Source organism: Protopterus annectens, chromosome 3.part0 (assembly GCF_019279795.1).
Source record: "Protopterus annectens isolate FY-2018-M chromosome 3.part0, PAN1.0, whole genome shotgun sequence".
Taxonomy (NCBI): Eukaryota; Metazoa; Chordata; order Ceratodontiformes; family Protopteridae; genus Protopterus; species Protopterus annectens.
This window is the reverse complement of record NC_056731.1, coordinates 1,882,672,761-1,882,695,476: the sequence shown is the minus strand read 5'-3', so window position 1 is coordinate 1,882,695,476 and position 22,716 is coordinate 1,882,672,761. Positions and strand designations below refer to the sequence as shown.

At 39.9% G+C, this 22,716-nt stretch overlaps 1 protein-coding gene across 1 annotated transcript in view; it reads right to left on the bottom strand.

The window, feature by feature from the left end:
- Nucleotides 1-9,461: 9,461 nt before the first annotated feature.
- Nucleotides 9,462-22,716, bottom strand: part of LOC122797153 (zinc finger protein 883-like) — a 140,251-nt gene continuing 126,996 nt past the window's right edge. Inside the window, exon 4 of the mRNA XM_044065961.1 lies at nucleotides 9,462-13,153. Within this exon, the coding sequence (XP_043921896.1) occupies nucleotides 11,256-13,153 (1,898 nt within the window). The 3' untranslated portion in view covers nucleotides 9,462-11,255. The remainder of the gene's footprint in view (nucleotides 13,154-22,716) is intronic.

Genomic DNA, 22,716 nt, shown 5'->3' with positions numbered 1-22,716 from the left:
CTGGTATTAGAATTATGAAACCAGACAAGGGAGGGGGGTAGTTATTATGGAAAACATCATTTATGAAGGAAAATGAATTGCATTCTTAGAGATGAAACTAAATATAAATGTGTATCACTTAATGAGGTGAATTTAGCTTATAACAAAATTGATATTTCATTGAATGATATGATTGTTGAAGGTACAATTGATGACAAGTTACATAAGTTTTTACATGTGCCTAAACCAAAAATTCCTATAATTTTCGGTATACCGAAAATTCATAAGAACATGGAAGATCCCCCTCTGAGACCGATTGTCTCGGCAGATGGATCAAAAACACTTCCTTTGGCAAAATACGTAGATTCAAAGGCTAAATATATATGCAATGAGAATTCACATATATTGAAAGATTCATGGGATTTATGGAGATGTATTACCCCAGATCTAATGTCAGAAAATCTTATTTTTGTCACGATTGATGTTATAGATCTTTTTTCCTGCATACCTCACGCAGAAGGGTTAAGCATGTTTGAAGACATGATTTTTGGTGACAAAAAGCTTACACATTCTGAGAAGGTAGCTATTGTAGAACTAGCTGACATGGTACTCAAATATAATTTCATACTTTTTAACGGTGAATATTATCAACAAATACAGGGAGTATCAATGGGTGCAGCGTGTGCACCCATTTATGCCAACATAGTGTTAGCCAGATGGGAAACCCAATTTGTACTGGATTCAGAATTTAACCAATATTGGTCATTATATAAATCGTTATTTGGACGATATAGTTATTTTGGACAGGGGCTATGACAAATTTCAAGAATTTTTTGATTATATTCATAGTACGACAAGTTTTTTGAAATTTACGTATACTACCTCAACGGATATATTACAATATCTAGATATTGAAATTTACAAAAACAAAAATAATAATGATTTTGAAACAAAAATATATAGGAAAAGCACGTTTTGCAATTCCTTTCTTCATTACGAGTGCACACCCCTCACACTGCAAAAAGAATATAGTGAAAGGGCAGTTTGTGAGGGGGTGCCGTATGACAGGTAAGGATGAAGATTTTCAAGTAGAATGTAATACACTTGAGGAGATGTTTTGTGCAAGGGGATATCCAATGGATTTTGTAAAAAATATCAGAGAAGAGGTAGAGAAAAATAGAACATCAAAATTCAAACCCATAAAGGGAAGTTTGGTAGATAAGGTATGTAGTATTACAAATAAGAATACACAGGCTACTGATAAACATTATGAATTTGCTTTAATTTTACAGTATAATACCTTCAATTCTAAAGTGAAGGACTTATTCCAGAGGGAATGGGATACATTTTCATCCTTCTCAGACATTGTAAATATTAATAATTTTACCCCTAAAATAGTATACAAGAATGCATGGAATATAAAGAAGATCTTGGAGAACAACAATGCAGGGAGTAATGATGTCCACAATAATATAACAACTGTAGGGAAAAGAAAGAATGGAACTTATAAATGGACACTGTAAGCAATGTGAACATATTATAAATAGTGGTGAAATATATATAAATAGTAGGGGTATAACAATAAATAGTAAAGGATATTATAACTGTGAAACAAAGGAGTGATATACATAGCTACATGTGAAAAATGCAGTTCATTCTATATTGGCAAGACAGAGAGGGTGCTGAAGAGAAGAATCTATGAGCACACATACGAAATGTCCAAAGCTAAGGAGACCAATGCTTTGTATAAACATACTAGAGTATGTGATAGCTTAAGATTCCTATTTTTTGTATTGGAACAGGTCAAAAGAGAGATGAGGGGTGGTTTATGGGAGGAATGGCTGGAGTATAAGGAGCTCTGGTGGCAAAGTATGTTGGAAGCCACCAAAACACCAGGATTAAACGAACATATATCACTGTCCCCTGTTCTAAAATTAAGAGCAGCGAAAATATAAACTATGTCATGGTCCTAATGTTAAATGAACAACAGATGGCACCATATTTTCTGATGCCGTGAACGGTAAAAGAAAAATAAGCATACAACGAAGAAAATGAAATATTCATTTATTTTAAATATTTACTTAATTTATATTACGAAGGAATGCAAATTATAATGAATATTTATTCAATATTTGATGATCATTATCATAGTTTTAACAAGTCAAAATGATTTTTAAGGTAGGTTGTATTTTTTATTCAATTGCATAGGTGTTTTTAATATTCATGAGCCACATAAGCTTGACTAGTTGAACCAGGATGCAAACCTTGGTATTGGTCAATTTGAATTTGATTGCAGTATATAACTTGTTAATTAAATATAATTAAGTTATCTGATGAAGTCCTATCTTCGGTGTGGACGAAAACGCATGGCTGTTTAAAGCGTTCATGTATTGTGGTTTACTCGTGGAATTTCATTAAAACCTTCAGGTTTTGGCTGGTGTGCACTCCTTTCCGTCCTTGTGGATATTTTTTGGTTACTTGTTGTGGATCGCTTTTTGGGTGCCGGTTATAGGTCTATTTTGGTTTCGGCACCTTTGCGATGGAAGGTAGTCCACCGGCTATGTATAAGGAAGAAGCAGGGCAATCACGTAAGCTGATTGGTCAGCTTACGGAACTTATCGATTGACTCACTCCGTTATGCTACACTTTGACTGGGAGAAGGCAGGCTGATACGGAAGCCAATGTTGAAGGAACCAAAGAGTTGACGGCTTCCAAACACAAAAGGAAAAGGCATAATTGTGAGCCTACTTCCATAGAAGTGGACAATGCGGAACCGAAAGGTAGCAGTTTTGATCCTGCCATTACACCCTCGATTTTTTTATCTTCGATGGAGCATAACAAAAAATGTTATCCCTGCGGAACTATACATAACCAAGAACAAAGTAGAATTACCCTTGATAAGGGTTTTGAAGGTACTGTTTCCACTTCTCCTTATAAAAAGGACATACAAGACTGGTTAAAAATTCCTTTCAGTATTGATTTTGAATCTAATGCTAAATGTGCTCCATCTGATGGAGATTCTTATGTTTTAAAGATTGAAAAGCTTTCAAAGCTTATGTATAAATTTAAAACGCTCGCTGTAGAAAATAGTTATCTATTAGAATGCATTAAAAAAAATGTGGTCCCGAAAGGGCTAAGGGTATGGAAGTACCCAAACAATGTGCAGGCTGGCTCTGATTACCATAAGGAACTTATAGAGGTTTTTAATAAGTGCGGACTAGAGATTTTAAGGCTCATTATCAAGGAAAATAATAGGATCCAGGAGAATTTGCAACAAGAAATAGATATTTTAGATACTTGCATCAAAAAATATCTTTTACATGGGGTCAAACAAGAAAGGGATAAATATTATAACATTAGGCATGACATAGATTCTAAATGTATATTATTAGGGCAGAGGAAAATTAATAAATTGAAAAGAGACATCAGTGAATACAAGTACAATAATAGTTACCCAAAACCACCCTTTAAGAAATGGGATTATAACATTAGAGTCAATTTCAAACAGGACACCGTTCACAACAGACATGTTCCATACAGTGAAGATGAGTATGGGGCAGATTACTATACTGAGTTTCCACCCTTAACTAGGGATGACCATCATATAAATGGGAATAACCAACATTTTCAGAGGAGGGGGGGAGGGGGAGAGGGAGGTATTAGCACAAATACACCCGGCCCCCAGCATTGCTAATCATGTTTATAATGATTTTGACAATGAAGTGATACAGATTGGTACCACTTATACATATAGAAATTTTTCTATTAACAATTTCAGTGATATTTCAATAACCAAAGTGCATTTTGAATTACTTAGTAAGGGATTTAAATTTATTCCCTATTCTAAAGGGGACTTAGTTCAAACTATTATTGACATGAAATTATTTCTAAGGAAATTAAATTTGAAAACTATACTACTGCCCATGGACAATCATGATTTTGATCTTCAGCACCCATCTCTGACACGCCAGAGTACTTTCAACCCCTCTTTCCATCCACAAATTAAGAATCTTGATATAGTACTTGAAAAAGAAATCAGGAAAACATTTGAACAAAAATTAGTGGAAAACAATTTTCACAACAGGAATGTGAGATTCTGAGTGAATTGAAGCGGAATACTAGTATTAGAATTATGAAACCAGACAAGGGAGGGGGGGGTAGTTATTATGGAAAACATAATTTATGAAGGAAAAATGAATTGCATTCTTAGAGATGAAACTAAATATAAATGTGTATCACTTAATGAGGTGAATTTAGCTTATAACAAAATTGATATTTCATTGAATGATATGATTGTTGAAGGTACAATTGATAACAAGTTACATAAGTTTTTACATGTGCCTAAACCAAAAATTCCTATAATTTTCGGTATACCGAAAATTCATAAGAACATGGAAGATCCCCCTCTGAGACCGATTGTCTCGGCAGATGGATCAAAAACACTTCCTTTGGCAAAATACGTAGATTCAAAGACTAAATATATATGCAATGAGAATTCACATATATTGAAAGATTCATGGGATTTATTGAGATGTATTACCCCAGATCTAATGTCAGAAAATCTTATTTTTGTCACGATTGATGTTATAGATCTTTTTTCCTGCATACCTCACGCAGAAGGGTTAAGCATGTTTGAAGACATGATTTTTGGTGACAAAAAGCTTACACATTCTGAGAAGGTAGCTATTGTAGAACTAGCTGACATGGTACTCAAATATAATTTCATACTTTTTAACGGTGAATATTATCAACAAATACAGGGAGTATCAATGGGTGCAGCGTGTGCACCCATTTATGCCAACATAGTGTTAGCCAGATGGGAAACCCAATTTGTACTGGATTCAGAATTTAACCAATATTGGTCATTATATTGTCGTTATTTGGACGATATAGTTATTTTCTGGACAGGGGGCTATGACAAATTTCAAGAATTTTTTGATTATATTCATAGTACGACAATTTTTTTGAAATTTACGTACACTACCTCAACGGATATATTACAATATCTAGATATTGAAATTTACAAAAACAAAAATAATAATGATTTTGAAACAAAAATATATAGGAAAAGCACGTTTTGCAATTCCTTTCTTCATTACACGAGTGCACACCCCTCACACTGCAAAAGGAATATAGTGAAAGGGCAGTTTGTGAGGGGGTGCCGTATGACAAGTAAGGATGAAGATTTTCAAGTAGAATGTAATACACTTGAGGAGATGTTTTGTGCAATGGGATATCCAATGGATTTTGTAAAAAATATCAGAGAAGAGGTAGAGAAAAATAGAACATCAAAATTCAAACCCATAAAGGGAAGTTTGGTAGATAAGGTATGTAGTATTACAAATAAGAATACACAGGCTACTGATAAACATTATGAATTTGCTTTAATTTTACAGTATAATACCTTCAATTCTAAAGTGAAGGACTTATTCCAGAGGGAATGGGATACATTTTCATCCTTCTCAGACATTGTAAATATTAATAATTTTACCCCTAAAATAGTATACAAGAATGCATGGAATATAAAGAAGATCTTGGAGAACAACAATGCAGGGAGTAATGATGTCCACAATAATATAACAACTGTAGGGAAAAGAAAGAATGGAACTTATAAATGTGGACACTGTAAGCAATATGAACATATTATAAATAGTGGTGAATATATATAAATAGTAGGGGTATAACAATAAATAGTAAAGGATATTATAACTGTGAAACAAAGGGAGTGATATACATAGCTACATGTGAAAAATGCAGTTCATTCTATATTGGCAAGACAGAGAGGGTGCTGAAGAGAAGAATCTATGAGCACACATACGAAATGTCCAAAGCTAAGGAGACCAATGCTTTGTATAAACATACTAGAGTATGTGATAGCTCAAGATTCCTATTTTTTGTATTGGAACAGGTCAAAAGAGAGATGAGAGGTGGTTTATGGGAGGAATGGCTGGAGTATAAGGAGCTCTGGTGGCAAATTATGTTGGAAGCTACCAAAACACCAGGATTAAACGAACATATATCACTGTCCCCTGTTCTAAAATTAAGAGCAGCGAAAATATAAACTATGTCATGGTCCTAATGTTATTTGAACAACAGATGGCGCCATATTTTCTGATGCCGTGAACGGTAAAAGAAAAATAAGCATACAAAGAAGAAAATGAAATATTCATTTATTTAAAATATTTACTTAATTTATATTATGAAGGAATGCGAATTATAATGAATATTTATTCAATATTTGATGATCATTATCATAGTTTTAACAAGTCAAAATGATTTTTAGGGTAGGTTGTATTTTTTATTCAATTGCATAGGTGTTTTTAATATTCATGAGCCACATAAGCTTGACTAGTTGAACCAGGATGCAAACCTTGGTATTGGTCAATTTGAATTTGATTGCAGTATATAACTTGTTAATTAAATACAATTAAGTTGTCTGATGAAGTCCTATCTTGATTGTGGGCCAGCATGGTTGTTTAAGAGCGTTCATGTATTGTGGTTTACTCGTGGAATTTCATTAAAACCTTCAGATTTTGGCTGGTGTGCACTCCTTTCCATCCTTGTGGATATTTTTTGATTATCTTGTATATAATGACATCACTTATTTTTATTATTATCTTGTATACAATGACATCACTTACCTGTTTTATCAATGTACTCAGAAATTGTAATTACCCCTGTCATGTATGCAACTTGTTTATCTTTTTCCATTGCTATGTTGCGGTCTACTACTTGTCTTGGAGATTTTCTCCCTGGGTCTCTGTTGAAAACGTGCCCTTGGCCCAGTCGGACACTACCCGGTAAACAAATGTAAATACATAAATAAATAATAAACAAATATCTATTTTGCTTTTTTCCCTCCAATCCTTGTTTCACTATTGCAGCCTGGTCCTCCTGCCCTGTCCATGCCAGGTCAACCAGCTATGACATGCCTCCCACAGACTTATTTTGGTAATCGGTGGGGCTGGTCATGAATCACAGACACATCTGAGCTTCCTTCGAGTGGGGGCATCTTATGGCAGTAAGGTAAGGTCCTGGGAGGTGTGAAATGTAGGCTCAGCAGCATATCACCCCATCTCCATGGCAGTTCAGCAAAGCCCCACTGCTCCCTGCTGACCATTCCTTCTCTGGTGACACCCCTAGCTTCCATCAGGGATTGTAGTCTGGAAATGCCCACATACCACCCACCCCCAGGATGGGTATACCCATCCTTCCCTAGTGCTCTGTGAGTCACCTGAGAAGCTAATCAAACCCAGGTCACCTGGGTCATAGTTAGGGCATTATCTCTCTATGCTATTGGAGCAGCAAAGGGCCCTCATTAGGCTATTGTTAATTCTTTTTATTAACAATAAGTCGACAGACATCAGGAACTTACTGTTTAGCATTAGCTGCATAGTACCACCAAGGCAATCAATAAAGCAGGCCTAATTACAAGTAAGAAAGTAGCAAATTACTGATGCACTATTAACAAGTGACTTGCTAAAAGGAAGCCTAATACTGATTGCAAGACAGAAAAGCTGCAGATAGTGCAGGGAAGTGGGAAATTCTGAGACTGACATTTAGAAAGAAAAAAAGAGAACTACGAGATTTCTAGGGCATAAATATCACCTGGGACCTACCTGGGACAGCAGCTTTCCACAGACAGCCATAAGGAGAAGAAGCCAGTCTGGGAAGGCTGACTCTGCTCTCCCTTTGAGAATCTGAGGACCTGTTTTCACATCCCTGTATCACGTGTCCCTGAGGATGTTTTTGGGAGCTCTAAGTCCTTATTAGTAGGTTTCTTTGTGGCTCCTGTACTCATCTAAATTAGTTTCAATGGAAGTACAGAGAGTAAAGCTTTGCCCAGACCTATACAACAGACAGGTGGTAAGAGAGGCCATCATAGAATGGCATGTCGCAGATCACTCTCTCTTCAGAATCTGTATATGCTGTCACTGTTCTGTAACTGAGGTCATTCAGAGTTCGTATAATGGGTTTATTTTTAGTAACAATTAGTGTGGCTAAGACTACTACTTTACTTCTGACGGAAGCCTGTTGTGGCATATGGTAGCAAGAAAGGTCTTCAGTCTGACCTATAAAATCCTCCAGGGGGATTACTTGTTACTCTCATTCAGCCAGAAATAAGAGTAGAGTGCTCTTTCTACAATCTCTTAACTGGACACCTAATTCAACTTGATGGGGTTCAAATGTTTCTCAGTAATTGGACAGATGGTCAAGGCAATTTAGATTACATGGTTAGAGTTCAAAAGCTTTACCTCTTCTTAATAACATATCGCCTAGTTCTATGCCTACTTTTTTGGTCCATATAAAACATCGCTTTTATATAATTTGCTGTCTGAAGAGTACTGATTAGAGGGAAAATACACATATAGAGGCAATCACACTTAAAATATCCATTAGTTATAGTCCATTAACAATTGTAACAAAAGTGACAAATTTGCCAGTGAATCTCCTAACTTTGGAGCAGGCTTCTTCTGCACTTAAAAACAATGCAAATCCCTTTACACTTTCGCAAGGAATCTTGATGAATATGTGGGTACACATAAGCCATGATGAATATGTGGGTACACATAAGCTTTTAGAAGGTGACTGTTACAGAGCCTATGAAAAAATATGTTCTGATACCCAATTTGGGTCAGCTCCAATCAGTTGTTAAAAGCAAATTTAAAAATTATGCCACATAGGATATTTCCCTAACATTAATAGCTATTCTACTGATCCTTTAGGAAAAATGGACCCTCTTTCATGCCATTTTTTATGCCAGGGAAATCAATTTACTGTAATCTGACTGACTGAAAAATAGATCTATCTTAATGTAAAGATGACCACTAAATAAAAATGTCCCGCATCCAGGCATTGCTGGTGCAAGGCAGATAAAGGTCAATCTTTAATCACAATAATACCATATAAAATAGATACTGAATCTTATTGGTTCAACCAGCAGCAGCAGCCTCATGACACCGCAGGGTGGTCCAGTAGTCATCAGTGCTACCCTCCATGATATGTATTACTGCTTACTTATCATATTTTGACACATCCTTAGTTTGCAAACTATGTGCCTCACATCAGTTTACAGATATTGCCATTTATATTAAGAAATCAGTCTACTTCCCTCAAGATTTTCCCCTGAATGAAGTTTGTTTCGGCATGGATTTGACATTTTCTGATCTTCATCCCCTTTACAAATATGACTGACTCTTCAAGAGTTAAATGCTTTGATGCATTATTTTTACTTGATATCTTGAAATGCTCTATACACGGCTCTAATTCCCTCCTGAAACCGCATTGATTCACAACATAATTTCATCTTAAGCTAGTGAATCATTGTCCTTAGTATGTTACTTTTCACACCACCTGAAGTGTTTACATTCTACAAAGTTACTGCCTTCTTCTTCGTCTTTGCTAGGTTTGGATGCCTCTGTCTAAATGTATTTTTTCACACAAGTTTGCTCTGCCTACAAGCTCCATTATGTAGTCCAGAGTTACATTGACTTAGTTTCCATTTATTAACTGTATGATTCTGAGTAGTCTCTTAACCACAGGTCACTTCTAAAGAAAAAAAAACAGCACACAATTAAGGGGTTTACTTGGTTAACAAATAATAAAAAAGGACACATGGTTAAACTCCCATGTCAGTGTGATCAACATTCCATCGCACTAACGTTACCAGTAACATTTTATTGTATTGAGACTGTATTATTTTTGCCTTCCCACATCCTAAAGTTAAGTTAATTTTATTATCATGGCGACACTAGATCTATTTTACTAAATTAAGATATAGTTTACAAAATGACTGTTCACTTGGTATTCACTGTTTTCTGTAAATGTTCTTCTCACCACTTACAATGGAGAGGAAGTTAGTGGCATAAGCAGTACATTCAAATATCCTTGGAAGTTCTAATGCATCCAATTTACCAGGTCCACCCAAGGACTATTACAACAGTTTCACGAGTCATATTTCACACCAGTTTTACTTTGACTTCTATATACTTCCTTTGTGTAATATTTTACCACAAATCAAGTAGAACACCACATTTGTACTTTTTTCTTCAACTGTCTGTGTGTGGCTGGTTTAATTTCTACATATATTTTATTTATTCTTTTAAGCCACTGTCAGAAAACATTCCATTTCATGGCTCAGCATAGTTTATATATTTAAAATCATGTCAGAAGATGGCTTTGATTTAATTTCTCTGAATGTTGATGGTTCAGTTTTAATGCAGTATTGGGAACGGACTCAATCTATAAGGCTGAGAATACTTCAAATTCCCAAGGTTATTATTCTTTTATTGTTACACAGCATTTTCTAGTAATGTACTAAGGCACTTTTCACAGTAAGTCTTGAAACAGCACATTTGTAGTTTCTTTCTCTGTTTTTTTAAGTTCTCCAGTTGTTTAGGATTTCTAATATTGTGATGGGAATAGATCCCATTAACTATCTCAGCGTACAATTAAAGTTCATGATGTTAATACTGCTTCAGTCTTTTATGTTTTCCAACTGTGTCATCTCAACACCTATAATGAAACCAGAATTGCCTCTTTCATACACTTTTACCTATACTGGTAGCATATTTAATATGCTTGAAATTTATTTTTATTAGCCCTGTTACTTTTACTTCTGTAGAAACTAAATGGGTGTCTTTATAATCGACATTGCTCTACTATGTACTTGAGTAACCTGGTATTTGATTTTTGTCTCTCAGTAAACATCACACAACAGTTACCAGATAGAGCCATTTCAGCATGTGCTACCAATTCTCTGTCTCTCTGTTTCATTCTCTCTCTCCAGAATGTCTTTGTAGATAAACTGTCAAGTTATCCTTCAAGAAGAAATGTGACATTCAGTGCAGTTATGCACTGTACCTTCAGGATGCAAATAGTTACAATCAATCAATTTATTTACCTATATTTTCCCTTTACCATGTTAGCCCTTTCAGGCCTATGGTCTATTTTCAGGGGAGGCAAGAGTTAATATTCATACTGACTAGTGGCAATCTGGCCAGGACAACAAAGAAAATTCCCTTACTGTTTTCTATAGGTGCATTAGGATTGGTAACATCCACCCAAGCTGCTATTAACTCAGGCAGATACAATTCTGGTTTAATATTGCATCCAAAGGGTAGCACTCAGTGAGGAATGCTGCACCCTTTACAATGTGGTGTCAGCACTGCAAAATGATTACAAGCACCTGGTGTGAGACTAGAACCCACAGTCATCTGACTTCTGTGCATCAAAGGCGAGTGTGCTATCTGTTGAGCTGCTGACACTATCATCAATCATGTGATTATTACTGTTTCAGTTTTAGAATGAATTTTCTGATGATATGTTAATGCACTCTTTACTGTAAAAGTCTTGAAACACTCAGCACATTTATATGGTCTCTCTCCAGAATGCTTACGCATGTGAACTGTCAGGTTACCCTTCTGGAAGAAACCCTTGCCACATTCAGTGCAATTATGTGGTGTTACTCCAGAATGTAGCCGCTCATGATCAATCAGAGCACTCCTATGCATGAATCCCTTGCCACATTCCAAACATCTAAATGGAATATCTCCGGCATGCATTCGCAAATGAACTCTTAGGCTACTTTTTTTTACAAAACTCTTGTCACATTCAGTACACTGAAATGGCTGCTGTCTAGAATGTATTTCCTGATGAGCTGTTAGACTACGCTTCTGAATAAAACTTTTGTCACATTCATTACATTTAAAGGGTTTCTCTCCAGAATGCATTCGTAGATGGACTGTTAGAGTAGACTTTAGAATAAAACTCTTGTTGCATTCAGTGCATTTATATCTCTTATCTCCAGAATGTCTACGTTCATGAGTTATCAGGCCAGTTTTCTCAGCAAAACCCTTGCCACACTCAGTACATTTATATGGTGTCTCTCTAGAATGTACTCGCTGATGTACTACAAGGCTACCCTTTCGGAGAAAAGACTTACCACATTCAGCGCATATATATGGTTTTTCACCAGAGTGTATTTGTAGGTGGCATAGTAAGCTACTCTTTTGAGTAAAACCCTTGTCACATTCAGTACATTTATATGGTGTCTCTCCAGAATGCATTCGTTGATGGAATGTCAGTTTAATTTTCTGGGTAAAACTTTTGTCACATTCACTACATTTGTAGGGTTTCTCTCCTGAATGCAACCGATGATGGACTATCAAGTGCCACTTCTGAGAAAAACATTTGTAACATTCTGGACACTGGTATGGTTTTTCACCAGAATGTTTTCTCTGATGGATTATCAGTTTACTCTTCTGGATAAACCCCTTGCCACACTCACTACATTTATATGGTCTCTCCTGAGAATGTATTTGTTCATGAAGTATTAGGTTATACTTTCTGGGAAAACCCTTACCACATACAGTACATTTATATGGTAAATCGCCTGTATGCTTTCGTTGGTGTTCGACAAGGCTATGCTTCCAAGTATAGCACCTGTTGCACTCGGAACACTTATATTGTTTGTTTCTTGACATAAGTTCATGGCTTACAAGATGGGTCTTGTCACCACTAGGGCTGTTGTCACAGTCAGTGTACGTACTTGATTTTTCAATTGAAAGTGCTGTCTGAAAAAGTTGCACTATAAAATTACTGGCAAAACATTCATTATGAACAGGGCATGTGCATTTGTACGGTCTCTCTCCAGAGAGGATTTTCTGAACAGATAACAGGGAAGTTTTCTGTGGAAAATTCTTATCACATTCAGCACATTTGTATGACCCCTCTCCCCATCCAATATTTTGAAGGGAAACTAAGGAATGCTTCTGAGTAAAAGTCTTCTCACACTCAATGCAGTGAGATGGGTTTTCTGCACAGAATGCCTGCTCATGTCCTAACAGTTTGCATATCAGGGAAAAATATCTTCCACAGTGCGAACATTTGCATTCTTTCAGGTTAATCTCAGGTAGTGAAATGTCATGCAGTGTTGTGCAACCCTCATTTTTGTGGTTCGCATCATTTACTTTGCTAACGTTCATCATGCATTCTGTAGGTTTGTACTGTCCGTCATTGTCATGCATGTTTTCTAAAATGCTATCAAGCAAGTCATAGCAATTCCTATGATGCAAAGAACATTGAGAACATTTCTCTTCACAGTGGCTTAGATGGCAGGATTCCCATAATGAATGTGGACTCCAGATCCCTGAATTTGCATACATCCTGTCAACTGAAAACAAATATGTCATTAGTATATAATTATCACTAGGCAACAACAATGCACACTGAATTTAATTTTGTGTTACTGGAGGTTAAACCAACTTACTTGGCATTTAGCTTTAGAAATGTTCTTACTGTAAGTATCACTTGCAAGAAAAGCATGCCTTTGATTAAACTGAGCTACACGAACTAAGTGGAACTCAGTTTAGTGTCAATTCTATGAAAAGTCTATGTAACAGCATTATTAAAACATATGACAACATACTTGTAAATCTTAAGAAGTTTCAAGTCCTAAGAAAAAATTCTGCAGAAGTGTTTGCACCACCCCCACCAAAAGGCTCACATTATTGTACAGTTAGGATGTATTTTTTATTCAATTTGCTGTTCTTCAGCATGGTCTGTGTTAATACACGCTACTTTTAGAGTAACATGCAATAAACAGCATTCACAAAACTCAGTTATTTAACAAAGTTAGCACTTGAATTGAGCTTGGACTTCCAGACATGGTTACATTACATATTTTGCAAGACAATACTGTGCAATTACTGTAAGCATTAATGCATTGTGCCTAAACAACTCTGGTTTCACGCATACTGTTTCAATGGCATTAAGAAGTATATTCAATACAATAAACTACGGCAAAAGAGATTTGCTAAAAAATAGAGAACAATGAGGTGGAATGAAACATTATATAGCCATTCAAACAAAATGATTACAATTTTTGAACGGAACAACAGTGAATTTTCCAAACACGTAGGCTAGATGAAGTTAAATTTGGGAAAAAGGGACTGTCTCCTTCATAAGGGGGAATGCATTTCAAAACTCAGGTCACATGAGTTGGAGAGTGGTTAAATCTAGAGGTATCCAACCAAGCTAGTTTAAAATAAGTTTGTCTTAAGGCATCAGCAAAACCAATCAATATCATCAGTAGCAGACTGCAAAGAATACAGACTACCCCCACCTGGAAATCAAAATTAACTACTAATTAAGTATCTATATACATATACATATATATATACATATACAATACATACGTATCAATAACAGCTTCTAGTAACAAAAAAAGTCAAGGTTTCAGTATGAAATAGCTAGCTGGACTCCAACTAAACTATGCATAAGTCTACCTTAAAATAAATAAGTTATTAGCATCTGTCAACATCAAACACCAGAGACACAAGGTTGTTTTCCTTGATGGGTTTTGTATGTATGTCCATCCTGAATAGCTCCAGTTACCAGTTGCAGTTACAAATATTTGACTTCCAAACAAGAAAGAGAATTTGCACACCTTACATCTCAGACAATTAAATGCATTACATAAAATACATCAATTGTGCCAAATCTGAATATTACGCATATTTATATTACAACCATCTATGTTATTCTTTCCAGGGCTGGGGACAGTGCAGCCTATCCAAGCAACCAGTGGGCACAACTCACTGAAAGAAACCCATTCTGAATAGTCCATTTGTCTTTCTCACAATGCACCCTCTTGCTCACCCACTGCCATGATTGCCCATGGGCAATTTGGGGAGTGCCAGTTCATCTACTGCGTGCCTTTAGGAGGTGGGTGGAAACCAGAATATTTAGAGAAAACGTGTACATATGAAAGGAGGCCATACAGATTGCCCAGAAGACCCATCCTGACAATAATTAAACTGGAGAAGCCCTTGCTGTGAGTACACAATGCTACTTGATATACCAATGTGCATACAAATCCAGTTCCTTTCACTAAAAACAAAATAGGTAATAACTGTCCAAACTGTTAGAATTATCAATATCAAGGAAAAAAAAAACAACAAACTATCAACACTCCTGGACAAAGCTAAATATTTTTGAAAGAGAGAGACTACGGCTCAAATGTATAAAAGAATCAGGTGGCAACTTATATATAAAGTGAAACCAGTAATTTAGATAATGTGGCTGTAATTGTTGCAAGGAACAACAGCCAGTGATAACAGCTTTGACAGTGATCGTGATGCAAATTGTTGGCTCCCTAATGCAAGTGGTGTGGATTTCTTCAACTATTCAGACTCCGTGAATTGCAATTTTTGTCTCCGAAGTTCGAAGAGTCATGGATTTTCACTACCTGGAAATAACTAAAAACAACAACTTGGGTGCAAGTGAAACCCTCAGAGATCTTGAAAAGGTTAAGTCATAAATGAATAACTCTGTACCCATGACTCACTGGTCACTTTCTTAGAGAATGACTAATATTAAAGGAAAATAGACTCTCTCAGATGCAGATACAGATTTCTTGGTTAACACTACCATCCTGTACAGTACAAACTCTGGATTTTTCTTTCTCTTGTGTGACAGCTTCATCCAATTGTTCTAGCTAGCCATCTCTGGGTAACAAGCACTGCAACACTTATAACTAGTCAGCCATCTCCGAGTAACAGGCACTGCCACACTTATAACTAGCCAGCCATCTCCGGGTAACAAGCATTGCCACACTTATAACTAGCCAGCCATCTCCGGGTAACAAGAACTGCCACATTTATAAATAGCCAGCCATCTCCGGGTAACAAGCACTGCTGCACTTATAACTAGCCAGCCATCTCCAGGTAACAAGCACTGCCGCACTTATAACTAGCCAGCCATCTCCCGGTAACAAGCACTGCTACACTTATAACTAGCCAGCCATCTCCGGGTAACAAGCACTGCTACACTAATAACTAGCCAGCCATCTGCGGGTAACAAGCACTGCCGCACTTATAATTAGCCAGCGATCTCCAGGTAACAAGCACTGCCACACTTATAACTAGCCAGCCATCTCTGGGTAACAAGCACTGCCACACTTATAACTAGCCAGCCATCTCAGGGTAGAAGCACTGCCACACTTATAACTAGCCAGCCATCTCCAGGTAACAAGCACTGCCACACTTATAACTAGCCAGCCATCTCTGGGTAACAAGCACTGCCACACTTATAACTAGCCAGCCATCTCCGGGTAGAAGCACTGCCACACTTATAACAAGCCAGCCATCTCCGGGTAACAAGCACTGCCACACTTATAACTAGCCAGCCATCTCCGGGTAACAAGCATTGTCACACATATAACTAGACAGCCATCTCCGGGTAAGAAGCACTGCCACACGTATAACTAGCCAGCCATCTCCAGGTAACAAGCATTGCCACACTTATAACTAGCTAGCCATCTCCAGGTAACAAGCACTGCCACTCTTATAACTAGCCAGCCATCTCCAGGTAACAAGCACTGCCACACTTATAACTAGCCAGCCATCTCTGGGTAACAAGCACTGCCACACTTATAACTAGCCAGCCACACTTATAACTAGCCAGCCATCTCTGGGTAACAAGCACTGCCACACTTATAACTAGCCAGCCATCTCTGGGTAACAAGCACTGCCACACTTACAACTAGCCATCCATCTCCGAGTAACAAGCACTGCTACACTTATAACTAGCCAGCGATCTCCGGGTAACAAGCACTGCCACACTTATAACTAGCCAGCCATCCCCGGGTAACAAGCACTGCCACACTTTTAACTAGACAGCAATCTCCGGGTAACAAGCACTGCCACACATAAAACTAGCCAGTCATCTCCAGGTAACAAGCACTGCCACATTTATAACTAGCCAGCCATCTCTGGGTAGAAGCACTGCCACACTTATAACTAGCCAGCCATCTCTGGGTAACAAGCACTGCCACACATATAACTAGCCAGCCATCTCAGAGTAGAAGCACTGCCACACTTATAACTAGCCAGCCATCTCCGGGTAACAAGCACTGCCACACTTATAACTAGCCAGCCATCTCCGGGTAACAAGCATTGTCACACATATAACTAGACAGCCATCTCCGGGTAAGAAGCACTGCCACACGTATAACTAGCCAGCCATCTCCGGGTAACAAGCATTGCCACACTTATAACTAGCTAGCCATCTCCAGGTAACAAGCACTGCCACTCTTATAACTAACCAGCCATCTCCAGGTAACAAGCACTGCCACACTTATAACTAGCAAGCCATCTCTGGGTAACAAGCACTGCCACACTTATAACTAGCCAGCCACACTTATAACTAGCCAGCCATCTCTGGGTAACAAGCACTGCCACACTTATAACTAGCCAGCCATCTCTGGGTAACAAGCACTGCCACAATTACAACTAGCCATCCATCTCCGAGTAACAAGCACTGCTACACTTATAACTAGCCAGCCATCTCCGGGTAACAAGCACTGCCACACTTATAACTAGCCAGCCATCCCCGGGTAACAAGCACTGCCACACTTTTAACTAGACAGCAATCTCCGGGTACAAGCACTGCCACACATAAAACTAGCTAGTCATCTACAGGTAACAAGCACTGCCACATTTATAACTAGCCAGCCATCTCTGGGTAGAAGCACTGCCACACTTATAACTAGCCAGCCATCTCTGGGTAACAAGCACTGTCACACATATAACTAGCCAGCCATCTCTGGGTAAGAAGCACTGCCACACGTATAACTAGCCAGCCATCTCTGGGTAACAAGCATTGCCACACTTATAACTAGCTAGCCATCTCCAGGTAACAAGCACTGCCACTCTTATAACTAGCCAGCCATCTCCAGGTAACAAGCACTGCCACACTTATAACTAGCCAGTCATCTCTGGGTAACAAGCACTGCCACACTTATAACTAGCCAGCCACACTTATAACTAGCCAGCCATCTCTGGGTAACAAGCACTGCCACACTTATAACTAGCCATCCATCTCCAAGTAACAAGCACTGCTACACTTATAACTAGCCAGCCATCTCCGGGTAACAAGCACTGCCACACTTATAACTAGCCAGCCATCCCCGGGTAACAAGCACTGCCACACTTTTAACTAGCCAGCAATCTTCGGGTAACAAGCACTGCCACACTTAAAACTAGCCAGTCATCTCCAGGTAACAAGCACTGCCACATTTATAACTAGCCAGCCATCTCTGGGTAACAAGCACTGCCACACTTATAACTAGCCAGCCATCTCCAGGAAACAAGCACTGCCACACTTATAACTAGCCAGCCATCTGAGGGTAACAAGCACTGCCACACATAACTAGCCAGCCATCTCCGGGTAACAAGCACTGCCACACTTATAACTAGCCAGCCATCTCCGGGTAACAAGCCCTGCCACACTTATAACTAGCCAGCCATCTCCAGGTAACAAGCACTGCCACACTTATAACTAGCCAGCCATCTCCTGGTAACAAGCACTGCCACACTTATAACTAGCCAGCCATCTCTGGGTAACAAGCACTGCCACACTTATAACTAGCCTGCCATCTCCAGGAAACAAGCACTGCCAGACTTATAACTAGCCAGCCATCTGCGTGTAACAAGCACTGCCACACTTATAACTAGCCAGCCATCTCCGAGTAGAAGCACTGCCACACTTATAACTAGCCAGCCATCTCCAGGTAACAAGCACTGCCACACTTATAACTATCCAGCAATCTCTGGGTAACAAGCACTGCCACACTTATAACTAGCCAGCCATCTCCGGGTAGAAGCACTGCCACCCTTATAACTAGCCAGCCATCTCTGGGTAACAAACACTGCCACACTTATAACTAGCCAGCCATCTCTGGGTAACAAGCACTGCCACAGTTATAACTAGCCAGCCATCTCGGGGTAGAAGCACTGCCACACTTATAACTAGCCAGCCATCTCTGGGTAACAAGCACTGCCACACTTATAACTAGCTAGCCATCTCCAGGTAACAAGCACTGTCACACTTTTAACTAGCCAGCCATCTCCGGGTAAGAAGCACTGCCACACTTATAACTAGCCAGCCATCTCTGGGTAACAAGCACTGCCACACAAATAACTTGCTAGCCATCTCCAGGTAACAAGCACTGCCACTCTTATAACTAGCCAGCCATCTCCAGGTAACAAGCACTGCCACACTTATAACTAGCCAGCCATCTCTGGGTAACAAACACTGCCACACTTATAACTAGCCAGCCACACTTATAACTAGCCAGCCACACTTATAACTAGCCAGCCATCTCTGGGTAACAAGCACAGCCACACTTATAAATAGCCAGCCATTTCTGGGTAACAAGCACTGCCACAATTATAACTAGCCAGCCATCTCCAGATAACAAGCACTGCCACACTTATAACTAGCCAACCATCTCCGGGTACCAAGCACTGCCACACTTATAACTAGCCAGCCATCTCTGAGTAACAAGCACTTCCACACTTATAACTAGCCACACTTATAACTAGCCAGCCAACTTTGGGTAACAAGCACTGCCACACTTATAACTAGCCAGTCATCTCTGGGTAACAAGCACTGCCACACTTATAACTAGCCAGCCATCTCTGGGTAACAAGCACTGCCACACTTATAACTAGCCAGCCATCTCCGGGTAACAAACATTGCCACCATTACAACTAGCCAGCCATCTCTGGGTAACAAGCACTGCCACACTTATAACTAGCCAGCCATCTCTGGGTATGAAGCACTGCCACACTTTTAACTAGCCAGCCATCTCTGGGTAACAAGCACTGCCACACTTATAACTAGCCAGCCATCTATGGGTAAGAAGCACTGCCATACTTATAATTAGCCAGCCATCTCCAGATAACAAGCACTGCCACACTTATAACTAGCCAGCCATCTCTGGGTAACAAGCACTGCCACACTTATAACTAGCCAGCCATCTCCAGGTAACAAGCACTGCCACACTTATGACTAGCCAGCCATCTCTGGGTAACAAGCACTGCCACACTTATAACTAGCCAGCCATCTCCAGGTAACAAGCACTGCCACACTTATGACTAGCCAGCCATCTCCGGGTAACAAGCACTGCCACACTTATATCTAGCTAGCCATCTCCAGGTAACAAGCATTTCCACACTTATAACTAGCCAGCCATCTCCGGGTAGAAAGCACTGCCACACTTATAACTAGCCAGCCATCTCCGGGTAACAAGCATTGCCACCATTACAACTAGCCAGCCATCTCTGGGTAACAAGCACTGCCACACTTATAACTAGCCAGCGATCTCTGGGTAACAAGCACTGCCACACTTATAACTAGCCAGCCATCTCCGGGTAGAAAGCACTGCCACACTTATAACTAGCCAGCCATCTCCGGGTAACAAGCATTGCCACCATTACAACTAGCCAGCCATCTCTGGGTAACAAGCACTGCCACACTTATAACTAGCCTGCCATCTCCGGGAAACAAGCACTGCCACACTTATAACTAGCCAGCCATCTGCGTGTAACAAGCACTGGCACACTTATAACTAGCCAGCCATCTCCGAGTAGAAGCACTGCCACACTTATAACTAGCCAGCCATCTCCAGGTAACAAGCACTGCCACACTTATAACTATCCAGCAATCTCTGGGTAACAAGCACTGCCACACTTATAACTAGCCAGCCATCTCCGGGTAGAAGCACTGCCACACTTATAACTAGCCAGCCATCTCTGGGTAACAAACACTGCCACACTTATAACTAGCCAGCCATCTCTGGGTAACAAGCACTACCACACTTATAACTAGCCAGCCATCTCCGGGTAGAAGCACTGCCACACTTATAACTAACCAGCCATCTCTGGGTAACAAGCACTGCCACACTTATAACTAGCTAGCCATCTCCGGGTAACAAGCACTGTCACACTTTTAACTAGCCAGCCATCCCCGGGTAAGAAGCACTGCCACACTTATAACTAGCCAGCCATCTCTGGGTAACAAGCACTGCCACACACATAACTCGCTAGCCATCTCCAGGTAACTAGCACTGCCACTCTTATAACTAGCCAGCCATCTCCAGGTAACAAGCACTGCCACACTTATAACTAGCCAGCCATCTCTGGGTAACAAACACTGCCACACTTATAACTAGCCAGCCACACTTATAACTAGCCAGCCACACTTATAACTAGCCAGCCATCTCTGGGTAACAAGCACAGCCACACTTATAAATAGCCAGCCATTTCTGGGTAACAAGCACTGCCACAATTATAACTAGCCAGCCATCTCCGGATAACAAGCACTGCCACACTTATAACTAGCCAACCATCTCCGGGTACCAAGCACTGCCACACTTATAACTAGCCAGCCATCTCTGAGTAACAAGCACTTCCACACTTATAACTAGCCACACTTATAACTAGCCAACCACACTTATAACCAGCCAGCCAACTTTGGGTAACAAGCACTGCCACACTTATAACTAGCCAGTCATCTCTGGGTAACAAGCACTGCCACACTTATAACTAGCCAGCCATCTCTGGGTAACAAGCACTGCCACACTTCTAACTAGCCAGCCATCTCCGGGTAACAAGCATTGCCACCATTACAACTAGCCAGCCATCTCTGGGTAACAAGCACTGCCACACTTATAACTAGCCAGCCATCTCTGGGTATGAAGCACTGCCACACTTTTAACTAGCCAGCCATCTCTGGGTAACAAGCACTGCCACACTTATAACTAGCCAGCCATCTCTGGGTAACAAGCACTGCCACAGTTATAACTAGCTAGCCATCTCCAGGTAACAAGCACTGCCACAATTATAACTAGCCAGCCATCTCTGGGTAACAAGCACTGCCACACTTATAACTAGCCAGCCATCTCCAGGTAACAAGCACTGACACACTTATGACTAGCCAGCCATCTCCGGGTAACAAGCACTGCCACACTTATATCTAGCTAGCCATCTCCAGGTAACAAGCATTTCCACACTTATAACTAGCCAGCCATCTCCGGGTAGAAAGCACTGCCACACTTATAACTAGCCAGCCATCTCCGGGTAACAAGCATTGCCACCATTACAACTAGCCAGCCATCTCTGGGTAACAAGCACTGCCACACTTATAACTAGCCAGCCATCTCTGGGTATGAAGCACTGCCACACTTTTAACTAGCCAGCCATCTCTGGGTAACAAGCACTGCCACACTTATAACTAGCCAGCCATCTACGGGTAAGAAGCACTGCCATACTTATAACTAGCCAGCCATCTCCAGATAACAAGCACTGCCACACTTATAACTAGCCAGCCATCTCCAGGTAACAAGCACTGCCACACTTATAACTAGCCAGCCATCTCCAGGTAACAAGCACTGCCACACTTATAACTAGCTAGCCATATCCAGGTAACAAGCATTGCCACACTTATAACTAGCCAGCCATCTCTGGGTAGAAAGCACTGCCACACTTATAACTAGCTAGCCATCACCGAGGAAGAAGCACTGCCACACTTAACTAGCCAGCCATCTCCAGGTAACAAGAACTGCCACACTTATAATTAGCCAGCCATCTCCGGGTAACAAGCACTGCCACACTTATAACTAGCCAGCCATCTCCGGGTAACAATCACTGCCACACTTATTACTAGCCAGCCATCTCCAGGTAGCAAGCACTGCCACTCTTATAACTAGCCAGCCATCTCCGGGTAACAAGCACTGCCACACTTATAACTAGCCAGCCATCTCTGGTAACAAGCACTGCCACACTTATAACTAGCCAGCTACCTCTGGGTAACAAGCACTGCCACACTTATAACTAGCCAGCCATCTCCGGGTAACAAGCACTGCCACTCTTATAACTAGCCAGCCATCTC